The 20,254-nt window shown below is 45.0% G+C and overlaps 3 protein-coding genes across 7 annotated transcripts; 1 reads left to right on the forward strand and 2 right to left on the reverse strand.

Annotated features, from left to right (window-relative positions):
* The first annotated feature begins 36 nt into the window (after positions 1-36).
* LOC131096735 (transmembrane protein 126A-like) lies at positions 37-5,565 on the forward strand. 3 transcript variants are annotated; one of them, XM_058045298.1, is made up of 6 exons: positions 37-137; positions 435-590; positions 1,887-2,011; positions 3,818-4,011; positions 4,606-4,720; positions 5,305-5,565. In XM_058045298.1, the coding sequence occupies exons 3-6, from the start codon at positions 1,896-1,898 to the stop codon at positions 5,507-5,509; spliced, it is 630 nt and encodes a 209-aa protein (XP_057901281.1). In that variant the 5' UTR covers positions 37-137; positions 435-590; positions 1,887-1,895; the 3' UTR covers positions 5,510-5,565. The 3 variants fall into 3 exon arrangements, with proteins under 3 accessions (XP_057901281.1, XP_057901280.1, XP_057901282.1); XM_058045297.1 differs by having other exon boundaries at positions 48-176; XM_058045299.1 differs by having other exon boundaries at positions 48-176; positions 438-590.
* A 97-nt stretch (positions 5,566-5,662) lies between these two features.
* Positions 5,663-13,729, reverse strand: CREBZF (CREB/ATF bZIP transcription factor). Of its 3 annotated transcripts, XM_058045295.1 has the most exons (4): positions 12,801-13,729; positions 12,066-12,143; positions 10,646-10,716; positions 5,663-7,167 (listed from the first exon to the last, which is right to left on the reverse strand). In XM_058045295.1, the coding sequence occupies exons 1-2, from the start codon at positions 13,727-13,729 to the stop codon at positions 12,095-12,097; spliced, it is 978 nt and encodes a 325-aa protein (XP_057901278.1). In that variant the 3' UTR covers positions 5,663-7,167; positions 10,646-10,716; positions 12,066-12,094. The 3 variants fall into 3 exon arrangements, with proteins under 3 accessions (XP_057901278.1, XP_057901277.1, XP_057901279.1); XM_058045294.1 differs by lacking the exon at positions 5,663-7,167 and having other exon boundaries at positions 9,689-10,716; XM_058045296.1 differs by lacking the exon at positions 5,663-7,167 and having other exon boundaries at positions 9,689-12,143; positions 12,719-13,729.
* A 3,009-nt stretch (positions 13,730-16,738) lies between these two features.
* CCDC89 (coiled-coil domain containing 89) lies at positions 16,739-17,781 on the reverse strand. The gene is given in 2 exon segments (XM_058019155.1): positions 16,739-17,415; positions 17,418-17,781. Coding segments are annotated over 2 exon segments (1,041 nt in total).
* Between the last annotated feature and the right edge of the window lie 2,473 nt (positions 17,782-20,254).

The following is a 20,254-nucleotide window of genomic DNA, read 5'->3' on the forward strand; positions in this document are numbered from 1 at the left end:
ATGCTGGGCCGGCGGCCAACAGCCCAATCACAGGCGGCCTTGGAGGGCCCTGGGTCATGTGAGCGAGCAAGATGGCGGCGCCCAAGGGCAGGGCGTGATGTGGGAGGAGCCATGTTGTAGGCGGCGGGAGCGATTCGGTGAGAGCGGCGGGGCCGTGTCCGTCCGTACGGCTCAAGGTCAGAGCCTGAGCCCGGCGGGGAGGCCGGGATGGTCCGCGCGGTGCGGGGGCAGCGACTGGTAGCGGTGGGACTTGAAGGTCGGGGTCGAGCGGCAGTTTCCCGGCGTGAGGGTTCTGACCTGAGCCGGGCCGCGGGGCTTTGGGAGGGTCCCTCCGCCTCCAGCGGCGCGCAGGGCTCAGGGAGAGACGCGTGTACAAGGCTTGGGGAGAGGGGGTGCTTACAGCTCTGTGACATGCGGTCTGTGGGATCCCATAGCAGGGGTTTGGGAACTTTCCTCGGGCGGCCTGAAGCGATCCTGCCCGCTCTGCCCGCTTTCTCCGCTGCTGCGTCCTGCCAAGCCCCAAGCGAAGCAGGCTCGGTCCCATAGGTAGGGCTTAGGACACGGCCTTCACGTTATAACAGCAACTTCAGGTAAGTGTGATTGGCACAGTAAGTCTGGGAGAATTTCCTCTGCACTAAAACGTGTAGGAAAAGAAGCACTTGAATCACTAAACTCCAGGTGTTGTCAAGAGCTGTTGTGAAAGGTTGGCCTCAGGTGGCCACCGAGATGCTCTTATCACTTTCTGCCCCCTTCAACAGGACAGGGAGAAAGTATGAATAAAAGCTCAGGGGTTGTGGTAAGGACACGAGATCACTCACCAATTACCATTACAGTCAAAGCAGTAAACTTTGGGGAAATTGAATATACTGTCAATCAAATCAGAATAGGGTAATGAGAAGCCAAATCCTTAAAATGCCTTCCCTCCACCCCTCCCTTCACTGCTGTTTTTCTCTATGTCCTCCTCCCTCTTAGAAGTGCAGGGAGACAGGGAATGGGGGTTGTAATCAGTTCATCACGTGTTGTCTCTATCACTCCTTCCTCCTTGCACTCTTTTCCTTTTCCAGTGGGTGGTCCCTTCCACGGGAGACAGTTCTCCAGACTTCTCCAACAGCAGTGGTTCTCACAGGCTGCAGTTCTCCATGAACTCCTCCCTTGTGGGTCCATTGCACAGGGCACAGTCCTTCAGTAGCAGTGGCTGTTCCAGTGTGGGTTCCCCCTGGGCTCACAGCTCCTGCCAGGAACCCACTGCAGCTTGGGCTCCTCTCCCCATGTGGCCACATATCCTGCCAGGAGCCTGCTCCAGCACAGGCCTCCCCCTTGGGCATCCAGCTGCTCTGGCATGGGATGCTCCAGGGGCTGCAGGGGGATCTCAGCTCCAGCACCTGGAGCAGCTCCTGCTCTTCCTGCACTGACCTTAGGGTCTGCAGGGCTGCTCCTCAAATGTGTTCTCATTCCTCTTTTCCAGCTACTGTCTTGCAACAGTTTTTAGCCTTTCTTGACTTCCCCACACACACACATGGTACTGGTTGGGCTTAGACTTGGCCAGCAGCAGGTCTGTCTTGGAGCTGGCTGGAACCAGCTGGAACCAACTCCTGGCATCTCAGAAACCACCCTTGCATCCCCCTGCTGCCAAAACCTTGCCACACAAACCCACTGCAACTGTAGGCTTTCTGATTTATGCCTACAAAGTATGGATTTATTTGGCTGGGGCTTTTTCTTACAGGTCTCTTTGACAGTTAAATCAATTTAAACCTGGAGTATTGCCATGCAAAATAGGGAATGTATTTGTGATTCATAGTGGCAAAGAGTCTAAATGTTTATTTGATTCATACTGGGGCTATGTAACTTGGATTACATCTGGGTTTTCTTTTTTCCTTATGATCCAGAACTTCAAGATGACAGGAAGAGAGTTTCTTGAACTAGATTCTCCACAGCAAAGACTACTTTTGGAAAGATTTAAGCGGATGGAGATCATACAAAAGATGTTCAATGAGCTTCCTAAAGCAGATCAGTAAGTGCTGGTAAAATAAATGAAGTGCATCAGACTTTTCAAGTCTTGAAGGCTTTTCTTTTTCCTTATTCTTCTATTACAAATTCTCCTTGCAGTTCCAAAATTAGTTAATTTTGAAGATGCTTGTTGTTGTCCAGAACAGAAGACTTGGTTTATGTTTTTTCAATATGGTTATTTCAGTGCTGGCTCTGGTCCTGCCCCGCTGGTTTCTGGCATGTGCTCCCCAGTGCTGAGGGTTCTGTGATGGCTGATCAGCCCTGACTGGCTCTCAGCATTCTCACAGTCCTGTGCTAGAGCTAAAGAAATTTCTAGGAAACTGAAATATGATTCTGCTGGAGTCATCTTCTGTCCAGCAGGGCTGGCCTGCAGCCAGAACTGAGTGAGCATCATCCTGCTGGTTTCTGCATTTCATTCTGCACCGCTCCCTGTTTCAGGAAGGTGAGACTAAGGGATCCAGCTGGTGGTGGAGGAGTCAGCTGGAGTCCTGCAGGCTCACCAGCAGGGTTCTGTACAGCACAAAGCCAGCTGAATGCCTTCTGGGCCTCACAAATGACCTTTTGGGTTGTCATACTGCATGTCACTGCAAAACCTTACTGGACCTGAGTTGGTTCTGTTATGAGCCATTTGCATGTGTGTATCAGCTTGGATAATTTTTTTAGAAATAAGAGTAATCAGAAGTTTATTTTATTTATATTCTTTTTAAAATAGGACTAAATTGCTGGCTAAACAAACTGCTGGTAGTAACAGAGGGCTTCCCCACACAGGTGAGAAAGCAAAGGCTGCAGCTTTGTGTAGGATCTACTGCCATTATGTTCAGCCTCCAAAACTCCTCCTTCCCCAGGAGAGCAGGGGAGGCAGACACTCAGCAGTGATGTGGTAATGTCTGGATAGAAACTCTGGACTTAGGGATTGCTCAGCCTTGGAAAGAAGTAGCTGCCAGTCACTGGCAGGACTTAGAGCTTGTATCCAAAGGGGAGCTCACTGATGTCTGGAAAGGAAGAGCTGCAGTCAGACTGAGCATTCCTGTTTAGCCAAGCACATGTTTTTAACACGAGGGAGTTTAAACAAAAAGCCACAAACCCCAATTCTTCCATCCTCCTTTTCTTTTGTGCAGTTTAGCAGTTCTGTATCTCACTAAGTAGATTCTGCTGGTCCTGGGTACATTAATTTGCTTTGTTTTGGTTACTTAAATATGCTGCTAAAATTTTAATCTCTGTCCTCCATATTTATTAACATGTTTGGCTGTGTTTCATTGCCTGTGATTGGAAAGGTAAAATTTGAATTTTCCTATTCAAAACAAGAAATAGTTGGTGTCCTTGATGTCTGACATTTTTTGTGTTTAAAGTTTTTTGAGATTAGCAAGTACATCGCTGAAATCTTTAGTACTTAATATTACTCAAAACATTAAAATGTAGAAGAATTACAAGTAGATTGACTTGACTTTTTAAAGTTATGTATTTTATTGTATATATATTTCCTCATTTGTTTTCAGAAAACATCATTAGGAACATGCTTATAAGGAGAGTTTTAATGAAGTTTCCATTAATTATAATAACGGGGGGAAAAAAATTGTAGCAACAGCTTCTCAACCTGTTACTTCACTCTTGAACTGTGTGTAAACTCAGGCACATAACAAAGGATGCTGCCCTGGCTGCTTTTGGAAGTAGTTACTCCCCATTTTGCAACAGTGAGAGATTTATGTCCCTTACCCCTTGTTGCAGGATTTTCAGAAGAGAATTGTAGTGTGGACTAAACAAAACTTTTTTACAGTTCTCAGCTGCTGAAACGACTTCCCTTCTTTCACAGGAACCTTTGTAATCATGGAAAATACTTCCTAGCAGCAAATTCAAGTTTATGTGGCTTAGCAGCAAATAATTTCTTCAGGAGCATCCTACATGTCAGAAAGGCTTCCCTGGTGTCTGCTCTTCCAATGGCTGTTATTCCATTTCTTTCAACAGCAGCAATTTATGAAGCTTTTGTGTATGACCCTTTATTTTCAGGTAAACACCTCTTCATTTCTTTTTTTTTTTTTTTTTTTTTTTTTTTTTTTTTTTGAAAGGGCTTTGCTTTCTGTACACAAGGGAACACTAGAGGAGCTTTTTCTCCCTGCAGAAAAGTGCTCTTAAACTATTGTGGTCTTGAAAAACTTCAGTTTGTAAAGCAGAATTTGAAAAATGGAATGCATTGGACAGCAGTGAGTTCTCAAAGTGGAGTGGGAAAGGAGATATATATGTTTATATATGTTTCTAAAAAAGCTATTTCAGCATTTTTCACTCAGTCATGTAAAAGTGACTGCAACAAAGCAGTGCAATTTCATTTGAAGGTCAGCTTTGGAATGATAAATTCCTCATAGGTTGGAGTGGGAGTGATTGTTTTTTAGTTTGTCTCAGTTTTTGTTTTGGGACTGTTCTGTTGTTGTTTTGAGGTTTTTTATTGTTGTTTTCTAAAAGAGTTCTCCTTTCTAATTTTTTGCATACCTGTAGAGCTTGGAAGTTTCTGTCAAGAGCCTGTTTTCAGGTTCTTGCATGCAGCTTACAAACTGATGTGGTGGAGGATGTGTAGATGTTGACGGTGAAATATGGTTTGCCACGCAGGTCAGCTGAACTGTGAGGTCTGTGCTGTGATCAGAGGAGGATTAGTAGGTGCTGTTGTGGGTGGTTTCTATCCCATTTTCCTGGCTATCCCCTTGAATGGAAGCCTTGCAGCCAGGTACGTCTCATCTGCAGTGTATTGAGTGAAATGTATTTATGGGTAAAATGTTCTGTTCTCAGTGTAAATTCTGTAGATATTTGATCTGTGCACATTTGTCTTCTTGTAGACATTTAGGATGTGGAAGGAGATATACATTAAGGTCATCTAATTACAAAATGAAGTTTGTAAGAGCTACACCAAAGTGAAATAAGATCTGCAAAGTGATCCGTGGTGAAGCCCTTGTATTTAGCAGGAGCCTTCCAAGTTTCCCAGGCTGTGCCTCGGTGTGTGCAGTGGTGGCTGCCATCCTGCCACCACTGAGGGTGGCTGGACAGCCAAGAGACCTCAGTGACCCTGGGCAGTGCCCAGCAGCCAAAGCCCCTGACAGGTGTCATTCTGTGTAGTTCAGAGCACAGCAAGGGCACGGCAAGGTTTACTGAGACCAGGGCATGGTCAGGATGTTTTAAAGCATTTATGCAGAGAGCTTAGTACCACCAGGTGAATTTAACATAGAAGAGAAAATTACTATCTACATAAATATTTATGTTAAACCTTGACACTTACATGGATAAAATGTTTATACCACTGTTTCTGTTGTTTAGGTATATGTCAACTCCCTTGCCAGGGAAAGAAAACCTGTTACGCTACTGGCTCACAACTTCTCAGCCTGTCTTTAGAAAGATGAGTCTGGGCATACTGGTACAGGCTCTCACTGGATTATATCTTGCCACTAAACAGCACGGAATATATATCAAAATGCTGCTGCAGATGAACAGTAGCAGGGATCCTGAAGAGCTACCTGAGTGAAGTAAAGCAACTTTTTAATTGCCTTGGATAAGTAACCATAATAAACAAGAAAAAGTGTTGCTGTGTCTTTTTAATACAAAACCAGTCTCTGCACTGGCATTTTTTAAGTTTTGAACTTAAGTGCAGGTTAAACTTTTCATTATGCCCAGTTTAGTGTATACATTTGAATAGCAGACAGGTGTGTTGCTTTGGAAATGGGAAGCAAGAAAGCATTTATAGTCCCTGCTTAATGTTTAGTTCTAAGGTGATGCTACAGCTTTTAGAAGCTGTAAAAAACAAGTCTTCTTGAAAAAGAGGTTTTTCCTTCATAATGCAAACCACAGAAATTTATTAAAAAACCAAAAAGCCAACAAAACAAAACCAAAAAAACAACCCAAAAAACCCCACAACTAAAAGAGGGAATATCAAGGAAGGTTTTGCTAGTGATCTACTCAAAATGTATTTTTCTCCCTTTTCCCCATTCAGCTAGCACAAAACTTCTGTCAAAAGATTATCCCATTTACACCGTTAGATGGGTCACACTGTGGAGAACACTTTTATCACAGAGCAATCTGTGCAAATCAGGAGTGATAGTCCTGTCAGGCTTCGCAGCATATCAAAAAAGCAGCCTCTGGCCTTGTAACCATTTTGCCTTGAAATTAGGTCTTTTCCTGAAGGATGGGGCTGTGGTGAGAGGCCTTTGAGGGCCGCTGCCATTACTGGGGAATCTCAGCTATGTCTAAGATCAGTGGTCCAGAGTAATGCATTTATGAGTCAGGTGTGTCTTCACACTGGTGGCTTTATGTTATAGAGCAATATAAATTGCAGCTCTCCTACTGCATGAGGTGTCCTTAGTGTATTCTGCAGTCTAAGAGCTAAATCAGGAATTCTACAGAAGCAATACTCCCAATCTGGGTATGGTCTTAACCTGCCATAGGTGGAGGTTGGCTTCTCCCAGGCAACAAGTGACAGGACAAGAGGAAATGGCCTCAAATGGTGCTAGGGGAGTTTGAGGTTGAACATCAGGAGGAATTTCAGCAATTTAGTTTCAGAAAAGCTTGCTAAGCATTGGAATGGACTGCCCAGGAGGTGGCAGGAGTCACCATCCCTGGAGGTGTTCAAGAAATCACTGGATGTGGCACTTGGTGCCATGGTCGTCAAGGAGCTGGTGATAAGTGAAAGGTTGGACTTGATGGTCCTGGGAGTATTTTCCAAACCTAAATGGTTCTGTAACTGTAAAAGCTGTACAGTTACTGGTCAACAGTCACTTCAGTAAAATTCTAGCATCCCCTGATGCACATGGAAATATTTATTAATGAGAATTAAGAATTCAACATTGAGACCTTTAATTGAAAGGAGTTAAAATTTATGCTGTAATGCTGATGAAAATATATTGAAGGAGTTTCATCATCTTTATCTACCTTTTCCTTAAAAATGGGTAATTACAGCAGGAACATGACACATTCTTTATCTATACCCAGGAGCAGCAGCAATACAGTCTCTGTTAGGTAGAGATCATTTCATTTTCTTGATTCAAACTGTTGCTGTGTCACGTGGTGTTCCCATCTGCCTTACCTTAATCACCCCGACGGGAGATTCCCAGGGACCAAGTATTTTACATGACAGTGCATTGTCATACCTCCGGAAGCCACCAGACTTTAACCAACAGAACCACTTACCTGTGATAATAAAAACATAAAATAAAGGTGTTATTGTGCTATAGTATCTTTAAGAATGAGAATGATTGGCTCATTGATTATTGTGTTTAACATTATATAGTTAAAAATACTATAAACAGGTTCTAGTGCTTATTAAAGGGTAAGATTCAAAAGGATCTTCCCTTCCAAATACTACTTTCATTTTGGTATAAATTGAAGTGATAATTATCCTCAGTCACCAAAATGCATGTTCTGATGTTTAGTGGTCTGACCTGGACAAACCACATCCTTTTTAGATACTCATTTCTTCAAGTGAAAGGTGAAGATTGTATATTAAAAAGTTAGATTCCTCAACATTTTAGTAAGTTGCAAAGACTGATGGTTGTGTCCAGCATCACTGATGAGCACACAAATTGCAGGCGTGTACTCTACATGTTCAGTACTAGTCACATCAAAGGTCAGCTGAGCACTCCTGAGACTAGGAAGGTCTAGAAAGGTGGTGTGTTCGTGAACAAGGAAACTTTTCAGTTACACCTTTTGTACCTCTCAAACTATTGAGGGGAACAAGTGTTCTCAGAGGCAATCAATAAAATCTGAAATTGTTTCAGAATTCCACAGGACAGCAAGATGGCACGCACGCATGTGGAGGAGTGCCTACACAGGAATCTGGGACTGCTCCTTCCATTCCCTGTTTCATACACAGGATATGACCTATCACCTGCAACCCCCAAGAACCAGTCCTCGGCCTCTGACAACTGTAATAAACTCCTCACAAACACTGAGAGACAACAGGTGTTAGTTGGATCCTTTCTTCCACCGTTGTGGTAGAAACAAGCCAGGCACAGGCAACATATCCCACAGAAAGGACTTCAGGCTACTCCAAGTCTGAACTATGGCCAAAAGGATGCCAAGAATAGTTACAGATAAGAGCCAACAGCAATACTAAAAAAGCTCCACGTTTTTCTTGCAGATGCACCATTCTAAATGCTGTGTCATCATTATAATGTATTCTACTCCTCCTGCAAATCCTCCTGGTACATGTGCAAGTCCTGCCCTTGGCATCCTCCTGCTAATGAGCACAGGCAGAGTTATTTCTCCACATCTGCATATCCCACTTAAACTGGGTGGAAAAATGTAGAATCAGCAGCTGGTAATGTGCAATTTTTGCACAGGGTGTTCTTTAAACAGAGTCAATTTGAACAGCTCCCATACCTAACATATCCTTCAGACGTTTTACAGTGTAACTAATAGTAATACAGCCCTATAACCAGAATAATGCTGATTGCAGAAAACCTCCTTAACTACAAACACTAGAAAACACAGCATTTTAAAAAACAGTAAATGTACAAAGGGCCTTTGGATTTTGCCAAAGATCTCTGTGTTTCACAGGGAAAACTGATTACAATTTTGACAAATGGCATGAGAAACCTGATTATCTGGAAATGCCAAGTGCTGGAACGTGGCTCCCTGCATTTCCTTTGATCTCATCTCTCCAGGCAGCTAGATTACAGAAGCAGCGTTTTGTTTTTAACTCCTAGGTGCTGCAAAGCTCTTCAGAGGAAAGAGCAGTTAATTTAGAACACTACCAAGAGTCACAACACCAGGATCAAACTCCAAAGGACTAAAGGAGAACTGAGCAGGAAATTGTTTCTTATTTTAACACTAAGTAGTCTTCAAGTGACTCTGTTGAGAAGAAGGGTAAATGCAGGTAGCACAGCTGTGCAGTTGAACACTGGCAGCACTTGGTTCTGTGGTACATACAATTTACCAAACACATTTCAGTGTTGAAACACTGAATTTTCTACACCTAGATGCCAAAAAGGCAGAGCATGCCAGTATGCTTTTACATTTTTATGCAGTACTTTTTGTGAAATGCTCCATTTCATCAAGCTGCAGACCACTTTCACTGGAATCCCCTCATGCTAGAAAGCCAGTGCACTATTTTAAACCGTCCTGTACAAATAAAGCATTTAAGATTAACAAAAATCTGAATACATGGCCCACTCCAGAGCCATGAACACATTCTGTCCTTCTAGCACTGTCAAACCTTTTGTTTTTAACACTCACTCTGGTGCTTAGTGTGGAAACAGCAATTTGATGAAAGATTGTGATTCAACAGCATGTAATTAACCAGTCATGAAACTTCAGAACCTAAAAACAGAACAGAAAGGAGGAAGATGCCAATAAACCACAGAAGGGTTTATGTAAGTATTTTACATATCCATGGTATATTGATCAAACATATCCATATTAATAAAAAAATTAAGAACTGTGAAATACAAGAAGTGCTGATTCTCAGAAGTACAGCTCTATCTGCAGTTCAAGGAATAACACCTTTGTGTTGTCCTCACCACAGGATTACCTTTAAAGGCAGAAGAGCAAGAACATTTCTCCTGCATACCCTAATCCATTTTATCTTGTTTTCCAGCTGATGACCAAGAGATAGTGGCAACATTTTCCCCTTTCTGTTTTACCACTTTGTTAAAAGAACCAAGTCATTAATGAAAAGAAAAAGATAAAGAAAACATTTGAGCCCATAAACTGAAAGATCAACAAGTCTGATTTTATTATGATATTGTATTCTTATCTGAATGGCACATAATTACAAAGAAACATTTACAATATATTTTCAAGTATTAAGTTATGTCATTTCAAGGCTTTCACTTCAAAAAGCTACATTAATAATACACCATACAGATAGTACAGTTGGTTAGTTTCAAATAACTTCCTCCCTTCTATTTGGTTTAAATATGATTCAGTAGGCACTAGAAATGCCTGCAGCCACTGACTTTCTTGGGACTTGACCTTGTTCTTGTACCACAATACATCAGTTTGCATGTGAGAAAATCAGCTGCTCTCAGACACAGCCACAGGTCGTGTCACGACAGAGCATTGTGCAGGTTCACAGCAGAGGCCAGAAGAACTGTCCCTGACCCTGCCATTCAGCAGTGATGCGACAAGAAAGAATGCATATTTAATTAACTTAAAAAACACTCCTACACTGAAGTAACCATAAAAATGCCACTGGAACATCCCATGCTTGCTACATTAGTGTTTCTCTTTTCCTCAAGCACATTAACTGAAAAATGAAGCACGTTCATGAGGTCTGAGCTAGGCAGGTTGAGATTAGGTTGAACGTAAATTATTTCCATTTTGCATATCAGTCAGTGCAGGTGCTGGTGGTTAACTCTGACTCCTGTGCACTGCTATAACCCCTCAGTTACAGCAGAGTTACCCAAGACTGAAACTCTGAACAGCCCTGTTGATGCCACCACAGAGGTGTAAGGTCACACATATCCCACTAAGTCTCTTTTGTGCTGGCAATATCCCCTGAACAGATGGAATTCTGCATACAGTGGAGTAAAACCTGCTTGACAGACTACTGCCTTTTTAAAAAATCATCTCGGATGACAGTAAATAATCCCAGCATTCAACTTCTTTTTTTTAACCAAAGACAGCAAAAGCCCTGTTACCTCTTTATTCTCATTTCTTATACTACCTTTTAAAATAAAGCAGGAAATGTGGCCAGCAGCTGGTCCCGTCTCTTCTGCCCCAACACAGCTGAATCCACTTTAGCATAAAGAAAAACAAGGATGCTAAATACACATATACTTTATCACACAGTGATGTTTCACAAAGAAAAATCCATCTCCTTTTCTACTGATGAACACATGACAGGGTCTAGCACCAATAAAGCAAATGACTGGGAGAAAATGCTTTCACCTGCTTAGCCTTAAACACAACATTTAAGGCTTTAAGAAACAAGACTTCAGAAACACTAAATAGCATCATTTAACAAAAATTTATAAATTAATCTGTTTTAGAAAAGTATTCTTTGTGAAACCTCACTTTACATATTATCATTTTCACAATCCATCTTCCCCCAACTGATATACATTTAAACAACCTAAACATTATAATACAACTGAAAAAAAGAACCCACTCATCTTTTGTGATAGGGAGAAACACTGACTACTACAAGAAAACACACACTATTTTTTGTCAAACTAGTTTTCCTCCTATCTCAGGAGCAATTATGGAGCATTTTTCATATCATTAGCCTCAAGACATATTTGCTCATCTCCAAACGGTGCTTAATTATATCAGGTTATAGATTTCTGGATACTGTAAGAGGCTGAATTAAGAACTCCACTGTAGAGTTAAGCACATGCATATACATGCAATATTTTTAAAATTTAAAGCTACTCTGAAGTAACATAGGAATTTCAGTGTGCATGGGGACAGAGATTTACTTATGAAGGTAAAGTAATGAGTTACTTCGATGCACTGATTCTTCAAACCTACTTCTCCTCAGAGGTCCATGCAAGAGCAACTGCTCTATGTGAGGACTCCTCTGCAGTGATTTAACCAGTGCTCAGGCTGTTTCATCAGGTAAAACTCTGCACTGTGAATTAGAGCAAGCTAGAGAGGGGCTTTTGAACGGTTCTGTGCATCCCTAACACTAGACAGCATTTTAAACCAACAGGTCACAATTTCCTTTCCTTTTTTTCATTCAAAAAGTAATTTACTTAGACTTTTGGGACAGTGCCCTATAATAAAAGACTATAAAGGCCACATCCCCCTTATTAGCATGTTTTCCTTTTTCCACTCATCACATACTTGGTTTAAAAGGAAATTTCTATTTCAAATGCACGAGCGGTTTGTTAAAATTCAAAATGTAGGTCCTGTATTGGCTACTATGCAGCCAATGTAGTTGTTTCAAAAACGAAAAAATGAAAACAGCTAATGAGACTGATGTGATTGTAACCTTTACTATAATTGCCATCCAGAGCTAGAAACGCTTTGGCAGAGGAGGCCAAGGACCAGAGAAACCATTTTCTGAACCAGTCATTACGAGAGACTGGGATAAGCAAAGCAAGCTGTCTGATACCACATTATGGGAATATATTGATCCTTACCAGGTTGCGAGGTGGAAAACGACTGTTCTTTAACCCCTACACAACGGAGCCTGGCAGGGCAACCACCTAAAAGAGAAACTGTCAGAGAGGTTTTAATAGTAATGTATAACTGAGATGCAGTACAATTTTATATGCATGCTTTCTTTTGCCGATCATTACTATTTTCTTAAGTCTGTCCAGTGACGATGTGATAATGGAGTTTTTGTTTGGTTTTCTAAGCAAGCATTTTCGGCTCCTCAGGATAAGCAGGCTAGACATTATCTGACTCAAGACCGGGTAGTCAGCATTATCTTACTGCGAAGCGGAGCCGAGCACACCTTCATGCATCAAGTCGGCATGATCTTTTCACCCAAGTGCTGCGAACGGGCTCTGGCGGCACCTCCGCGTGTGCACCACGCGCGTGTCAGTCTGCACGACCGCTGTCGCACTGCTGCACGCAGCTCTGCGCGACTCCCATCGCCAAACAGGCTCACACCACTACCGTCCACACGCCAGACTACAGGACCTTAAACCAAGGCCACCGTCTGGCTCCCAACGTGCCGTTGGAGAGAATTTTTCTTACCCTGGCCACTTAAGTAAGCGCCAGGTTCCCCACCTCTGCATCTCCCCCAATACCACCCCATCACCACTGCATGGATTCTTTTCCTGCGCACCATCGCCTGCTTCCTCCGCCGCGACGCGAGGCCCTTACGGGTGAGAACCCCACGAGTACTTGCAGCAGGTACTTGACCCTACATTTTGAAGGAGGCCGCTGCCCGCCGAGCACAGATGGAGCAGAACTCCACCGACACCTGATCCCGGTCCACGTGCAGGCAGATCCCGCCGGGGGCCGCCCACTCCTCCTCCGTCTCAGTCACCGCCGCCGCCGCCTCCTCCAGCCCGCGGGGCCGGGAGCTGGGCAGGGCGTAGTCGTGGTCGCTGCTCTCGCCGGCGGGCAGGAGGTGCTGCTGGGGGCGGCGGGGGCTGCCCGTGTCCCTGAAGAGGCTGGTGCTGAGCTGCAGCCCGCCGGCGCGGGTCCCGGCCAGGCGGCTCAGGAGCTGCCCCAGCGCGCTCTGGTTCGCCAGCACAGCCCGCAGGTAGCTGCTCTCCCGCTCCAGCTCTCGCAGGCGGCGGCTCAGGCCGCGGTTGCGGTCCCGCAGCTGCCGGTTCTCGGCAGCCAGGCCCTGCAGACGGCTCTCCAGCCCCAGCACATACTGCTTCTTTTTCAGCCGGTTCAACCGCGCCGCCGCCGCCGCCTTCAGCCGGCTCCCGGCGCCGCCGCTCCTCCGCCCGGGCGCCGGCGGCCGCGGGCCCTGGCCCGGCGCGGGCAGCGGCTCCGGGTCCCCACAGAAGCAGTCGCTCAGCTCCGCGTCCAGGTCCCAGTCCGGCCGGGCCGCCTCCAGCAGGTCTCCCAGCTCCAGTCCCGGGAACCAGTCCTCTTGCTCCCACACCTCCAGCGGGCCGCCGGGCGCCTCGGCCTCCTTCTCCTGCCGCCGCGGCTCCGAGGCGCCCGGGGGCTCCCGCCGCGGCGGCTGCGGTTTGGGCCGCGCGGGGCCCGGGTCCCCTTGCCCGCCGCCATCCCGCCCTCTCGGGGCCTGCCCCGCTCCGGCCAGCGGCCAGACGGCGCCCGAGGGGCTGTCCCCGCCGGCCGAGGCCGCCAGCAGCTGCGTGAGGCTGTGGCGCATGGCGGGAGCGGGGCCCGGCGGGACGGGACGCAGCCTCAGGGCAGCGGGCGGCGCGAGGCTGCGGCCCGGCGCTCCCGCCGCGGGGGCTGTCGGGAAGCGGCGCGGGGGCGGGGAGCCAGGGCCGGGGAAGCGCCGCGCGACTGCGCCCGCGCGCGGGAAAGCGGCGTGAGGGAATGCGGGGGGACCGCCGCCAAATGTGGAATATGGAAACATTTTCTTGAGAGAGGATGTTCTTTGGCGTTTGACCTTTGTATACCTTCAAGCCCAAACCACGAGAAGGGAGATCCGTGGAACAGCGAGCAGCCAACGGGCTCTAAGGGATCTTCAGGTGTTAGAAGGACAAATGAATTGTCGCTAGGATTGCCTTGTTAAGGTTTAAGGCTCAACGTGTTTCAATGACCTCAGATCTAGGGGGAGGTTAACAAAGCCTGGGAACAAGGATGTACTGCTGATAGTGGACACAAAGAATGCAGAATTTGCGGGCCACAAGGACATCAGGCAGAACTCCCACGATAAGGAATAAATTAATAAACCCAACTCGGCAACTGTGCTAAATCAGTTCCGACTGAGTAAAACATAATTCCAGCAGGGGGATATCCCAACTACCAGCTCATGGACTACCGACCCCAAAAAAAGAGGAAGATTGAGCATGCAAACTAATCAGCAAGAGAGAATAATTAACTAATAGAATACTAATTAATAAGATAATTAGGTAACTTATAGCTTCTAACACCAATTCCCTTGTTTGCTAAAACATAAATAGTAAAAAGGTTTGATAGTCGGGGTGTTTGATTTGTGGAATACCACCAAGCACCCAGGCTTGTGCAAATCTGAAATAAACGAATGTCTCACATGTGTAATTAGTGGCTCGTTGCACACCAGGTAACAAATCCAGTGTTTGTGGAGAGCAGGGTGACAGGTGTGGGAGGCTGGGCCTGTAAGGGAGATGTGTGTGATTTGGGGGAGGAGAGGTGTGTAGGAAATGTGCAGGGAGTGCAGGAGGGGCGAGTGTGAGTAATGGGAGTGCAGGAGGGAATGGGGGCAGTGACAAGGGGTTTGTGTGTGGGGCAGTAGGGGGGAAGGTCTCTCACACATAGCCATTGCCAAAGGGTGGGAAGGGGATTCCCTGAAGAGTGCAGAATGTGGGGTCTTTCCCACCACACCCTATGGCTGCAGCTGGGGCAGAGGCCTGTGGGGCTGTTCTGTGACACAAGTGAGTGAGTGTCCTCTGCCCAGATTTAGAGTATTTAAACACCTGGTTTCAGGATCCCTTGCAGTGACCAGAGGGATACAAGTGCTCCTCATCAAGGGGCTAATTCAAACAGAGCAGCCAGCTCTCAGACCAAGGGCATAGTGTGTGACCTGAGTCACTTGGGGTTTACACTGTAGCTGCCAGCACTGAGATTAATGATAGGTGTGTGTGGGGGGTGGGCACCTCAGAGCAGGGGAGTATGGTTAAAAGGTAGGAGAATATGGTCCGTAAAACACCTGTGGAATGACAGTTGTAGGAGCCAGGATGAGAAGAAATGCTGCGGTTCGTCACACAGCAGGTAGTAGAGCAATACTTTTCATCTGGCTTTGCCTGGGTTCAAGGACTGTCCAGAGTTCAGAAGAAAGGCTGCTAGCAGCTGCTGCTTATGTAGAGTCAGAATCACAGAATGGTTTGGGTGAAATGGACCCTAAAAATCACCTAGTTCCAACCCCCCTGCCTTGAGCTGGTAAACCTTTCACTAGACCAGTTTGCTCAGAGCCCCATCAGCCTCACACCAAACACTTCCAGGGGTGGGGTCATCCACAGCTCCTCTGGGAAGCCTGTGCCAGAGCCAGAAATCACATCTGGTTCAGCCAGTCCTTGAGCTGGTCACTGGCCTCCAGACCTGCTGCTTCCGATCATTTCTGTAAATTATTTCAATGGATACCCAGTCTGATACCCTGCTGTGGCTTTTAGATACTCAGGACCAAGAAATACTCAATCCCTTTCCTAGATTCTTGAGTTATGTGGCAAAGAACTTGAGGTACTCTGGAGGCAGCTGCCTACAGCCCAGGTGGGGGATGCTGTTTGGCCCCTCATGGTGGTTGTTTTGGTTTTTGTTTTTTGTTGGAGACTTAAAGAACAGAGCTGAAATTCCACAGCAAAAATCTTCCTTCTTGCCTAGGAGACCAGCAAGAGAGAGTGGGAGGTCTCTGGATCCCACAGTGCTGACACGAAAGATTTTTCTTTTTGTCAAAAGCTGCCAGACGTACACAAAATGGAAGAGTGTATCACTAATATTTATCTGCATGAAACAGCTAAAAACAGGAAAAACACCCTGGTGGAACATCTAGAACATCGTCCAGTTCCAAAGAACAGATTGAAATAACGCAAAAGTCTTGACAATTTATTCTGAGCGGAATGGGGATATAAATACTACTCTGGCATTAAATAGAGTTTAAATGACTGCAGAAATCTGTAAGACTACTAGAAAACTATAAACAGTAGTTTGCTTGAGGATCAGTTGTCATATGATATTATTGGATTATCTGTTAAGTTCCTGAATTTAGAGAACTGCAGAGATATTGCAAGGTAGGATTTTCTTGGAGCCTCAGAGCCTCTTACATTCCCAGCCTCTGCTGAACTTCAAAGCAGAATCAAATACAAAAGGCTAAGAGTTTGAGCTTTTGGTCATCTTGAAAAATAAAATGGTTTTAACTAAAAAAAAAAAGAAAACCTATGATTCAGCAGAGGTTAGCACCAAATAAATCAAATTCATAGTTTATGTTTTCCACCCTAATCATTCATGTCACATCATTGACTGGTTCAATGATCCATGTCCAGCTGTAAGAGTGTAGTGATTTACTTTCATAAAGGCGTAATGACAGAAAGGCTACAGAGCTGTCAGTGGAGGAGGGTTCAAGCTGGTGAGGACAGCACAAAGGAACCAGAGGATGGTCCCATGGAGAGGAACAAAATTCAGGCATGTGTTACCACAGAGGCACCTGTTGAGAGGAGAACAGAGAAAAAAACTGCAGTTATGCAACAAAGTGATGGCGTTTGATGTTCAGAGCTCTCTCTTTAGTCAGCAAATCCATACTGTGCTTTCTGTAAGCACTGAACTGCAGCAGGAGTTCATTGTACGCCTGCTTGCTGCGTTCTAGCTGTCCTTGGAGCTCTTGAACCTTCAGATCTTTGTCTGATGCTGCTTCTTTCTTGAGGCAGCTTCCTGCTCTCTGCATGGCTTCCTCCATAGTCTCTAGCTTCTCCTCCAGCTTCTGAATCTCCCGCTCCTTATCTTGCAGAGCTTTGCTCCTCTCCATGGCCAGGTTCAGTAGCTGCTCTTTCTCTTCATGTGCCCTTTCCAGCTTGGCCTGCAGCTCACTGCCCTGAGCCCTCTGCTGGCTCTCTGCAGCAGCTTGTTGGTGCCTCTCCTGTAGGAGCTGCAGCTGCCTCTTGAGTGAATCCACCTCCTGGGCATAGGCATCTGCTAGTTGGCACTGAGCTTCCAGCAGCTCCTTCTCTCTCTCCTGGGCTCTGTGACTCTCAGAAGCATATTTCTCCTGCAAGGAGCAGAACTGCTGTGAGAGCCTCCTGGCCTGGGCTGCCAGCTGGAGCACTTCAGCTTCCTTCTCCCTCACAGCCTGGATGAAGAGTGCTTCCCTGTCCTGCCGCAGGCACTTGCTCTCCTCCCACAGCTGCAGGTGCCGTTTTTGTGCTCATTTTTGAACTGGATCATCTTTCCATGGTTTTTGACCAGATCTGTGAAGCGCCCCTCCAAATACTGAATACGGTGGGTCTGGGTTTTAATTTTCACAGCATCCTCTCCTCTCAGTTTCTCCAGCTCCATGTTGAGCTGCTCCAGGTCTCTGCAGCGTTTGTGTGTGTCATCCATTTTCCCTTTCAGTACAGAGACAAGATGATGATGCTGTTCTAGGTGTGAAAGCAGTAGCACCTCCTCACTCTGCTCCTTAGAGCTCTCACAGAGTTCCTCCAAGCTTTTTGTCAGATCTTCCACATCTTTGCCTGTCTCTGGATCACCTGTGGAGTCAGCCATACCTGCTCCTGTCTCCTAAGCCATGGAACACCTGTCTCATGCAAAGACAAGATAAAATTTTATAGTGGCTGCTTCTGTTAGTGACACTCAGCATAATTAAACAGTGCCCTGTGGTTGTGTGGCCAACACTGCTGCCATAAGCTGGTGGTGTTTCTCTGGAAGTCCAGAGAAACTGATGTGGGGGAACAGGACCTCCCAAAATCAATGTCAGCCAGCAGCTACACAGGCCTGCTGCCTTCCCCCTCCCCTGGTTCAGAGTTAGGCACACTGAGACTCAAGGATGCCAGACTCTGTGAGCAACAGCAAAGAGTGTGGGCTTAGTATTTATGCAAGCCTATTCATTTGCTGATGACTAGCTTAGCTAATTATTCCTTCTTGAGGCACTTCTGTTGTAGCTACAAGAACTACTATTATATTTAGGTAAAAAGCTTGTAAGTGATAAAGCTGTAAATAACTCCTTACACAATCCTTTTCCTCTGCCTTTATTTTCTCCTACAGCTCTGTATTGTAACTGCAAATAAAACACAGAAGGTTACGTCAAACTTTTAATTGATTTACAAGATTTCATTGCTAGTTAAAAATAACTGAATAGCCTTATCCTGTGCTGAGAGATTTATGAATCAAGTAAAAGAGCTATACAATCTTAATAAATAATGAATGCTCTGTGATACTAAGGCTCTGTGTCTGGAGAAACAGTTCCTCAACTGAGTTTTCACACTGATCTGCTAGATTAATTTAGACATGTAATTTTAAAAATCTGGTTCTTAATTTAAAAATAAGGAAAATATTTCTATTACAAAATTATTATTGGTGCTGAATCACACAGCATGCTACCCAGACATTTGAAAAATTAGCCTGCAACTCATCTCCAAGTTTTTCATTTGGACGCAGACCTGAAACAGCACACTGATAATCAGGTTTTGTGAATTTGACTAGAGGTAAAGATAGGATGTGGGAAGGAGCCAGCTTAAAGTAAGGATGACAGATAGTGTACAATAAAAATGAATAAACTCCTGTGAAGCACAAAGCATTTCACAGCTCTGCAGTAGTGACTTCAGTACAGACACCAGCTCTGCCTCCACCATCCTGAACTCTCTCACTACTGTTGCTGCCTTGGTTCCTTTGCAAATAATGGAGGAGAGGGGAAAGGACTGAAAGGTTTAGGCCATTCAGTGGAAATACAACGAAGAGCAGGGTTTAAGAAGAGAAAACTATTTTCTTACCAGGTATTTTCTTCCTGCTGTTTGTTGACTCTCCTATTGTGAGGCTCTGTTTCCATAGAGGTAAGATGCTGAATCCAGTCACTCCAGAGCTCATGACCTCATCCAGGCTGCTTGGAGCCAGGCCAGTCCCACCAGGGTGGCTGAAAGAGCTGGCAGTGTTTCTTAGCAAACAAACATTGCTGACACTCTCAAAAGCACCCAGATTTGGAAAGGAAAGAGAATTTCCACAAGCTTGAAGAACACCTTGTTCTCGGCTTACATCCTGCACATGCCAGAATCAGAATAGCAGGCTCTGACCTCAGAACAGACTGAAGGTCCATGGAAAGTAAAGACAGACCTTGCCCTGAACAACTCGCAACTTCATTTAGCAGCTAATAAAAATCTGGCCAACAGGATAGGGAAGGGAAAAATAAATGCAACTGGAAGAAAAAAGTCAGTGCAGGCTTTGCTGAATCCTCTGGGAAGAGATACAAAGGAGAGAGAAGAGAGTGCTGTGGGTAACAGACATGAAGCACACAAGTAAAGGAGGGCGCAGGACAGGTTTCAAAATGGGTGAAACCAAAGCAGCGGGAGTTGCTGCACCAACTCAGGTTTGCAGCCCTACTTGCAGCAATGGGAGGTTTCTGAACACAGAGCTCAAAGGAGAGCTGGGAGTTTGAAGCCTCTTTTATAGGAAGTGAAAACAGTGTAATTCAGAAGATGTACACACATGTATGTATGCATATACACACATATGTGCTAAAAAGAAAAATAAATCATGGGATAAAAGACAGATGAACTTGTAACATGAAGGAGAAGAGAAGAAGGAACTGTTGTGTTTCTGCAGACAAGAATGAATACATAAAGATATTTTAGGAGTGTGGCTGCTTTGATTCTTAATTCCAGTTCACCTTTATGACAAAGCATAGCTATTAATTTATCAAACTGTCCTTTAATGGATAGCTAATTATGCACCTTTAAAATTTTGGTTATGGATGACTAAAGGCTTTCCCTTTGCCTTGAGAACAAAGTAAGTAGTTTCTTGAAACTTTTTGTCTTAATCAACTTCCCAACTCACATTTCTCTGTCAGCATATTATCATACTACTGAAGTTAATGATTCTGTACACAATGAAAGGTATTTAAAAACTGGGGAGGAAGTTTTGTACTTAAGGGACAGTTTTTGTTACTTGTCTCAGTTTCTTGGTCAACCTAGATGAGTACCTATGTCATTAGATAATTAACTAGTTAATCAAACTAGTTAATTACAAGTGCAATATGCAAGTAAATCTTGCA

This window comes from Melospiza georgiana, chromosome 2 (genome assembly GCF_028018845.1).
Source record: "Melospiza georgiana isolate bMelGeo1 chromosome 2, bMelGeo1.pri, whole genome shotgun sequence".
In the NCBI taxonomy this organism is placed as follows: domain Eukaryota; kingdom Metazoa; phylum Chordata; class Aves; order Passeriformes; family Passerellidae; genus Melospiza; species Melospiza georgiana.

Coding starts and splice junctions, on each gene's coding strand:
- CREBZF (XM_058045295.1), bottom strand. CDS start 13,729: ATGCGCCACAGCCTCACGCAGCTGCTGGCGGCCTCGGCCGGCGGGGAC. Junction 12,144..12,800: donor GCAGCGGCCTCCTTCAAAAT/GTAGGGTCAAGT, acceptor CCTCTCTGACAG/TTTCTCTTTTAGGTGGTTGC.
- LOC131096735 (XM_058045298.1), top strand. CDS start 1,896: ATGACAGGAAGAGAGTTTCTTGAACTAGATTCTCCACAGCAAAGACTA. Junction 2,012..3,817: donor GAGCTTCCTAAAGCAGATCA/GTAAGTGCTGGT, acceptor CTTCTTTCACAG/GAACCTTTGTAATCATGGAA. Junction 4,012..4,605: donor GTATGACCCTTTATTTTCAG/GTAAACACCTCT, acceptor TTTGCCACGCAG/GTCAGCTGAACTGTGAGGTC.